Source organism: Echiichthys vipera (assembly GCF_963691815.1).
Source record: "Echiichthys vipera genome assembly, chromosome: 5".
Lineage (NCBI taxonomy): Eukaryota > Metazoa > Chordata > Actinopteri > Perciformes > Trachinidae > Echiichthys > Echiichthys vipera.
In genome coordinates this window covers 2,709,268-2,718,798 of record NC_139830.1, presented here as the reverse complement: position 1 = coordinate 2,718,798, position 9,531 = coordinate 2,709,268, and the positions used below count along the sequence as shown (strand labels likewise).

At 44.1% G+C, this 9,531-nt stretch overlaps 1 protein-coding gene across 1 annotated transcript; it reads right to left on the bottom strand.

Annotated features, from left to right (window-relative positions):
- Nucleotides 1-753: 753 nt before the first annotated feature.
- On the bottom strand, nucleotides 754-8,620 carry rps3 (ribosomal protein S3). The gene is made up of 7 exons (XM_083914098.1): nucleotides 8,531-8,620; nucleotides 6,571-6,701; nucleotides 5,618-5,711; nucleotides 4,918-5,012; nucleotides 3,684-3,871; nucleotides 3,385-3,588; nucleotides 754-831 (listed from the first exon to the last, which is right to left on the bottom strand). The coding sequence occupies exons 1-6, from the start codon at nucleotides 8,558-8,560 to the stop codon at nucleotides 3,389-3,391; spliced, it is 738 nt and encodes a 245-aa protein (XP_083770224.1). The 5' UTR covers nucleotides 8,561-8,620; the 3' UTR covers nucleotides 754-831; nucleotides 3,385-3,388.
- Nucleotides 8,621-9,531: the final 911 nt, after the last annotated feature.

The following is a 9,531-nucleotide window of genomic DNA, read 5'->3' as shown; positions in this document are numbered from 1 at the left end:
GGAGACACGGTTTACGGTGAAACCCGTAGAGGGAGAGCCGTTATGTTCAGTATTAGTTAAAGGAGCCAGTTGAGGTGGTTCAGGATCATCTGGTAAGGATGAACCCTGGGCGCCTCCCTAGGGAGGTGTTCCAGGCACGTCCAGCTGGGAGGAGGCCTCGGGGAAGACCCAGGACCAGGTGGAGAGATTAGATCTCCACACTGGCCTGGGAACGCCTCAGGATCCCCCAGTTAGAGCTGGTTAATGTGGCCCGGGAAAGGGAAGTTTGGGGTCCCCTGCTAAAGCTGCTGCCCCCGAGACCTGACCCCGGATAAGAGGCTGAAGATGAGATGTTCTCAATTTCAGTCAAAAGCAACTGGACTTGGTTATTTGTCCAGGAAGACGTTTCACCTCTCATCCAAGAGGCTTCATCAGTTCATGTACGCATCTGACCAGACTGGGACTGGACCAGGACCAGGACCAGGACCGGGACCAGGCTGGGACTGGACCAGGAGCAGGAGCAGGCTGGGACTGGACCAGGACCAGGCTGGGACTGGACCAGGATCAGGACCAGGCAGGGACTGGACCAACTCATTTCTATTGTGTATCGATCACCTTTTCGAGGGGCTGGTCACATTTGAGCTTTCCGTTGCGTTGTTTGACTCATTCATTCATTTGAAGAACTACTGAACGACGAGCTTCACGTAGAATTCAAACATTTGAGTGAAAACGAACCAAGTGTGGAAATGAACAAAGCGAGCACAACACGGCGAGTGTATTTTCCAGATTTTATTGTTTTTGTACACAAAAAACAAGAGTCTCTTGCTTCCATCTGGTGGAACGCTCGAAAACCTGCAAGACAACAACAAACCACACTTAAAAATCAGCTTCAACACAAACGTTTACTTTGTTTTGGCAACGATGACAAAATCACACACAATCACAACTCTTAGTTCTTTAAATCAAGACTGAGGACGTTTGTGTTTGACGCTGATTTTCACTGTAACGTCTGTCACTCTAATTATCTTTTAAAGGTTTTAAATGACCGTGTGTGTGTGTGTGTGTGTGTGTGTGTGTGTGTGTGTGTGTGTGTGTGTGTCCGTGCTTTTTATGTAAAGCACTTTGAATGACCTTGTTAAATTGTGCTTTTTAAAGGTAAAAATGCCTCAAATATTCATTTCATCACGACAGCGTCACAGCTTCAGGTAGGTACAGGTTTGCATTTCAGGCTTAAACTGACGTACACAGTATAAACGCCACATTTCCCCTCAAACAACAAGCACAACTTCTCCTACACGTGGAAAATTAAAGAACATAAAGAAACAAAACATCTCCAAACAATCCTGTGAAAGGACGGTTTTCATTTGAAGCTCCAGTTTGTTTTATTTGTACTTTAGTTGTAACGGCTTCAACCCTTCTCAGACAAATGCCTCGATGTCTTCAACCAAGAGGACTCTCTGCTCTGAGGACCTGGAGCAGAACCACAGAACGTGGACCTGAACCAGGGACCCTCAGAACCAGACTGAGCCCTGTTCCGACTCGTCATCGTATCATCACTGAAGGGACAAAACCAGACCGCTCTGTTTTTGTTTACTGCCTGTTGAACGTTACTGCGTGCAGGCAAAATCTTTATACGGTGTGTGGACCGACGGCTGTAACGTGGAACCAAATTTCTCAAGCGTATGTTCTGATCAGAGAGTCCGTCGCACTGTGGGGAGCCCAAAAGAACCGGCGGAGCTGGAAGAACCCGCCTGCGTGTTCCTCAGTCGGCCGCAGCAGCAACAACAGTGCTCAGTTTTGGCTTTTCCATTAGGGCATGGGTGTCAAAGTGATCCAGTAAAGGGCCGTGTGGCTGCAGGTTTTCATTCCAACCAATCATAAACACACCTGGTCCAACAAATCAACTGTGTGAAGACAGTTCAGGTGATCGAATGAGTCGAGTCAGGTGTGTTCTTGCTTGGTTGGAATGAAAACCTGCAGCCACAGCGACTCTTTACTGGATCACTTTGACACCCCTGCATTATGGTGTCAGAGGTTTAGAACAACCTGAGCCTGCCGGGCAAAAAACAAGTGTTTTACGTGGATGTACACAGACTGTGTGCAAACGACCGCAGTGATTACATTAAAGCCTGTTTTGCAACTTTAAAGGAAACATTTTTTTTGTTGTTCTCAGACTCAAAAGCACCTTCAGCAGAAGACTCCGCGCAGCCAGATGCAGCTCAGGAAATCTTTCCCGCCTGTGGTCTTTAAACTACACAACACATCCCCAGGAGAGTCGTTCACCTCTATGTGATTCAGACTCAACCACAGACAGAAAATCTATTGTTTTGCACATTAGTCCTGTAGTTTTGATCTTTTATACATTTCACTGCTGTAAATATTCGTTTCTGTACATTTAAATTTGAGTTGTCTCTAATATGTCATCTGTATAATATTTGTTTGTATATCTGCAGTTTTGTAACAAAAAAAAATAAGTATATGAAAGTATTTGATTGTGAGAATCATGGGAAAGTCAAGTCCAGGGTGGAAAAGTTTCCTTTAAGGTCAAACTATGAGGAAAAAATATCTAATAGCAAACTTTTGACTGATTTTCTAATAAGATCACAATATTGGAGGGAAGGATCCTTTGACATCATTATTCTCATTTAAATTATTATAGAGAGATTTGTTTTAATCAAGGATCTGCACCAGAAGACATTCTTTAGTCTGAAGTCTTGAGGTGATTCGGGGCACACCCACTGTCCATTCGTACTGTGCCCGTGCTTCAGCGTGAATGCCCGCCCCCCCTTCCTCTTCACCCACAGCCGAGGCCCGCCTGCACGTAAATTACTTGAAATGATCCGTGCAAAAAAATATTGCTTTAGTCATCAGCACTCTGAGTTTTTGTTTTGTCCGACTGTTCTTAAATATTTTCATCTGAGCAGATCTGCAGTAAACACTCCACCACATCAGACGTCCGTGAATCGTTCGGCGCATCTTTAATGTCCGTCGCAGAGAACAGTCGTGTATAAATAGACCTGAGGAAAGCTGCAAATACTCGTGCAATCATGCTTTACTTAAGCCCTCTCCTACCCGGGCTGCAGCCGGCAAGTGTGCCGTGCCTGGGCGCTGTACAGTCGTACGCACACTGGTCAAACGAACTAGACTTTAGCTGTGAAGCGTCTGGGAACAGTACCAATGGACAGAGCGCCCTAAGATAACGGACTTTTGAACAGTGTTTGACGGATTCTGCATTTAAATGTAATATCACATTATAGCCTTATGTTCAGCCCTAACATTAAGTCATTAAAGTCACGATTCTGTGGCTCCTGTTATCTTAGAGTAATAGTGATATTGTTGTGATAAAAACGCTTCTTCAGCATCATAAACCCTTCGAGTCACTGCCTCTTCCTGCTCTTCTCTTACCCTCTTATGCGGTGGGTACAGGTGTTCCCTGGGGCATGACGGGCACCTCTGGCTTGGCCCCCTTCTGCTCAGATATGGGTGTGGTGGGCAGGGACTCCTCCTTGGGCTCCACGATGCTGACGTGGTCGGGCAGGGGCTTCTTGGGGCCGATCTTACCGCTGGGGTCCCAGGGCAGCATGATCTTGACCTTGATGCCGAGCACACCTGAGGACGAAACATGCATTAGCACCAACACTGAACTCATCCTCTTCATTAAAGGTTTCAGTTTCAGACGTCTTTAGTGCTCCGGCTGGACTCACCCTGTCTGAGCAGGACGTGGCGGACTGCTGTGTCGACGTAATAGTTGACTGGGTCTCCACTGTGGATCATCAGGCCGTCCACAAACTTCATGGACTTGGCCCTCTGACCCCTCAGCTTGCCGGACACCACGACCTCGCAGCCCTTAGCGCCGCTCTCCATGATGAACCTCAGAACACCATAGCACGCCCTGAGAGAAGGAGGGGGAACACAGAAGTTACCGCACTGAAGGAAGATAAATGTTTTGGTTTAACAGTGGAGGAAAGACCGACTGTGTACATTTGTCACGTAGCAGGTATTAGTTTTAATTTGTCTACACTTTAAACGTGTTCAGGTTCACTCGACTCAGCCCTTCTCAGACAAATGCCTCGATGTCTTCAACCAAAAGGACTCTCTGCTCTGGGGAACTGGAGCAGAACCACAGAACGTGGACCTGAACCAGCGACCCCCAGAACCAGAGTCCTGTTCCGACTCGTCATCGTATCATCACTGAAGGGACAAAACCAGACCACTCTGTTTACTACCTGTTAATAAACGTTACTGCGTGCAGTATCTTCACGTCAAACTCTTTATTCGGTGCAAAACAACACTTCGGGGCTCCACTGTCTGCTGTGAACTCTACATGTCACAGAATCTCTTCTGCAGATAAATATTCACAGCTAGATTTCCTAGAAGCTGCTCTGTTGATCACCTGCTTGGACAGAAACCACTGTGTTTACATCCATGGGTCATGCAGCTCTTAAGAGCCACATTTAAGCACTTTTTCAAACACTGTTTTATGTCATATTTACAGATCTTTGCTCTACATGAGTGATGTAGATGAAACTTCACATTATGTTAAAAGAATTTTCTTCTTAACCTGGAAAATGTAACTTAAAAGTAAGCATTTCCCAAACTTTCAAGACGTAATTTAAACCCTGTCCATCAGTTCACGGGGTTCTGTACTGAATAAATCAAATGTTCACACAACGCTTCACTGTCAATCCCCACAAACTGTTCAGAAACCAGCCCGTCCTTGCTGTCGACACGTGCTTTAGCCGAGCGTGTTGCAGCACGGAGACTACTCACAGAGTATAACTTCTGACATGACGTGAAGGAGTCTAAGATCAGTGAAGAGATACTAAATGTTTTTGCTGAGAGGGAAAATGCTGCATGCCATCTTTAAGATGAGCAATAAAAGACAGAGTAGGTGTTTCAAACGTTGAATTACTAAATGCAATGAGAGTAAATCCTTACCTACGCACAGCCAGGCCTCCCAGCAGCTTGTAGCGCAGAGACTCAGCCTGAGCGATGGCGCACAGACCACGGGTGGCAACCTTCTCAGCATACAGCTGTCAGAGAGGAGACAGGTCAAAAGGTCAAACATCTGCGTGCTGCTGGCATAAAACTGCAGGTAGTTACATTCAAATAAACGCAGATACTTAAAACTCGCTGCGTTTTGAGTTCACATGCAAAAAGGCACCATTACTGCTGCGGTCGGAGATGTGAAACCTTTTTAAGCTCCAGTTTTGGAAACACAGGACGCTCGTGACGCTCTGACCCTTCTCAGACAAATGCCTCTGTGTCTTCATGTAAAAGACTCCCTGCTCTGAGGCACCGGAGCAGAACCACAGAACGTGGACCTGAACCAGTGACCCGCAGAAGCAGAGCGAGTCCTGTTCTGTCTCGTCATCGTATCATCACCGAAGGGAGGTCAATCGAGATTCTGAAGCATTCTCAGAATAGATACTGAACGTGTCTTTAATGTTTCTCTACGGCAACAGTTCAGAGTTTACAGTTATCAGATTTGATCTTTAAGGAAAGAGAAACTCTGAGTAACTTTTGCAGTTACTGTTGGTCCGCAATCAATCCCCAATAATTGTGTTGAGGATCATTTTCCTGTATTAAAGCCTCATAAAGAGTTAGAAATCCTGCTGAGTCAGCCTGCTGTCCTTACCTCTACGCTGCCCTCGGGGAAGCCGAACCTCTTCTGGACCACAGCGGTCAGCTCTCTGATCCGACGGCCCTTCTCTCCCAGAACGTTCTGGGTCCTGAACACAAATTAAGACATTTGGGGTTAACTCACTGTTCTTTAAACTATAAAACCAGCATCACATGAAAAGTTCAGCCAGGTTCAAAGTTCATTTGAATCAGGGTTTTAAGAAGGCGCTGAACATCATGATGTGGTCTCATCACCTGTTGCTAAACTTAAATATTAAAACTATCTTACGCGAAAGTTCAGCCCTGGAATCAGAGCCAAGAAAGACGACTGCTTCAGTAAATCTACTTCCCATCTAAAGTACTTTCATTTCTAATCTACTGCTACTTTAAAGTCAGCAGGTCACAGCTTGTGTGTGTGTGTGTGTGTGTGTGTGTGTGTGTGTGTGTGTGTGTGTGTGTGTGTGTTGCTTCAACCCTTCTCAGACAAATGCCTCGATGTCTTCAACCAAAAGGACTCTCTGCTCTGGGGACCTGGAGCAGAACCACAGAACGTGGACCTGAACCAGGGACCCCCAGAGACAGAATGAGTCCTGTTCCGACTCGTCATCGTTTCTTCATCGAAGGGACAAAAACTCTGAACACACACACACACACGCACTTAGAGCTGAAGGTGAACACAAGACTCTGTATAGATGCCGACTTTGGTTGTGACCTTTCTTTGACTTCATTGAGTAACTCCTGCAGAAACACACGACACTTGCCGGTGTCGATGTGAGTTTTCTTGTGCCGGTGGAACAGTGGTTAGAGCGGTCGCCCCATGTAAAGAGGCTGGAGGTTCTCAAGGCAGCTGCATGTCTCCCCCCGCCCCTCTCTCTCACCCTGTTTCCTGTCCTTCCTATCTTATAAAAGCGCAAAAACTGCCCAAAAAATAAACTAAATAACTGCACGTTCATGGCACTACACACTCACCTTGTGGCCAGGATGATGATCTCAGTCCTGGTTGGAGTCACACGCACCTCCACGCCGGAGTAACCATCCTCAGCAAGCTCACGAGTCAGGAACTCGTTCAGCTCGGCCTTGAAGATACCGTCTGAGACGAACTACGGGAAGAGGACAGGGTCAGTTTAGCGACAATGAAACTGACCAACACCAAGAGAAACAACACGACTGAATCAAGTCATTATCTTGCTGCACATGAGGAATAAATCAATTCCAGGTGCTTAATTTATCAGTGAAAAAACTGATTTGTGTCATTTAATTCCTGCAAGGGTTTTAGCGAGCTAGCTTTTAAAGAGTAAAGAGTTCAAAATACCTAATCAAGCCTCTCTGATTTAAAAGATTAGGTTCTTTGGTTCACGTGATGGTGTTAAAACACCAGGTTATGTGGAAAATCGAGCATTTATTAAGGAGTCAATTCAAATTGAACTGCAAAGGGAAAGTTTATAAGTGCTCCACAAAAAGCAATGGCAGTAACACGCTTTATTATTGCAAATGTTCAATGAAATTGTATTTATAGTGCCGAATATTAACCAAAGTTATCTCAGGACACTTTACAAACTAGGTAAAGACCACACTGTGACTTATTTATGATAAACATAGACCCAACAATTAATATAAGCACTATATTCTGTGTCACTTATGTAGTTTTTCATACTTTATGATTATCGGAACCACATTTCAAACTCAAAGAAGGCAGGGTCTGTTGTTGGCTCTAAGCTCGTCACCCCGGAGGAGGTGGTGGAGCACAGGATGCAAAACTGCTGGTGATCATGGACGATGTCTCCCCCTCCATGAAACCCTGGACAAGCTTCAGCAGCAGACTCATCCAACCTCGCTGCCTTAAAGTACCACAGGAAATCATTCCTACCTGCTGCCATCACTCTACAACGCTTAAAATCCACATAGCATATTGTAATATAGTGTTTATCTGCGATCCTGTACTATTATTTTATTGCTGTTCATATTTTGTATTTTCTTATTTTTAGTAGTTCTGATTGTTTTGTACCGCTGCTGGGGCGGTAGTAGCCAGGAGTAGGAACCAGAGAGTTGCTAGTTCGAGTCCCTGTGTGGACCATGAATGGAGCGTGGACTGGTGGATGGAGAGGTGCCAGTTCATCTCCTGGGCACTGCCGAGGTGCTGTTGAGCACTGACATCTCTCCATTGGTTGCATGTATATAGGTCCTGTCTGTGCATGTGTGTGTATATTTCAGGACTGTGTAAAATGAAAAATAATAGAGGGGAAGAATTGAATTTCCCCATTTGTGGGAATTCTTCACGATGACCGCATTTCCCCTCGAAATAAATAAAGTTATACATCTAATTATCTATCTATCTGTTTTTGGGGTGCACCTCCAACACACCAACTTATGATGCTACTGTCAGATAGATGCATTTAAAGTTAACCACACAGTCATTTCAGCAGCCATTACGTGTTATTGAACCGTTGCTAAGCAGTATATAGTGTTTATTATTGACCAAACCTCCTTTTATCTGCCTGTTTGAGTGAAAGGTAGCTCTCTGTCGGTGCCCGTTCACCTGACTGTGAAGCTAACTCGCTAGCTTTAGCTTTAACTGAAGCACATTAAGAGAATAAGAACTAATTTAACGTTTAAAAACAGATTTTTTTTACATTATGTGAATTAAAATACAACTGTTTTGAGACCCGGCTGAGTTTGAAAAGACCGCAGAGCTCGTGTGTGTGAGGAGCGGTTCATCAGAACTCTTCCCCGGCCCTGGTGCCATGCTATCCGGCCAAATGAGGAGGACGCAGCGCCGGTACAATCTGGGTTAATCCTCCACGTACCGGAGGCGACCGAGCTCCACTAACACCGGGTTCACCGGGAAACGGTTGTATATTAAACAATCCGACCGTATTTGTAGAGGAACCGGGGGTCCGCGTGAGTAAAACGGGGATAAAACAGCGCTAACCTTCCTCTTCTTGGAGATTTGCACCGCCATCTTCCGAAAGGCCGTAGACAGGAAAGGACCCACGGATGACGCGGAAATGGCTTTATAGTAAAATCACCAACTTCCGGTGACGTCACGATCAGGCAGCTGCTGGGATTTGTAGTTTTTTGAGTAAAACAAACAGGAAAACTAGATTTTTAAGGTCACAGGAACGTAATTTAAATATACTAACATTTAATTTAAATTCAAGACCATTTTTATTATTTTATTATATATATTTTTTTTATTTATGAATTATATATTTTATTATTTTTATATGTGTTATTGTTTTACTCCATTGTAGATGTTTAAATGCTGACTTTGAACCTCGTCTTTAACTTTGTTTATAATAAATAATTAATAAAGAGAATGAGAAAAGTCACAGAAAGATTAATCAGCAGGATTTGAATATATATATTTTTACTGTGTTATAATTAAAATAATCATATTAAGGATATTTTGTTTATTATTTATATCGATTTTAATTATTTTTGTACTGAATCCCCACGATGGCTAAGTTATTATTATTATCATTATCATTATTATTATTATTATCATTATTATTATACATTACACCATGTACTATATTATGCCACATAATATGTTATAAAGTCAACAATACTGGCCCATATTTACTATTTTATGTTATAATTGCTTTATAATGATGATAATCCCGTGTGGGATTAATAAAGTAATTCTTCTTCTTCTTCTTCTTCTTCTTCTTCTTCTTCTTCTTTCTTCTTCTTCTTCTTCTTCTTCTTCTTCTTCTTCTTCTTCTTCTTCTTCTTCTTCTTCTTAACTAGGCCAGGGGTTTGCAACCTTTACTATCCAAAGAGGCATTTTGCCCCCTCTTCCACCAAATAAAGTTTTAAGGATGCCCCCCTGGGCGCCTCCCTAGGGAGGTGTTCCAGGCACGTCAAGCTGGGAGGAGGCCTCAGGGAAGACCCAGGACCAGGTGGAGAGATTAGATCTCCACACTGGCC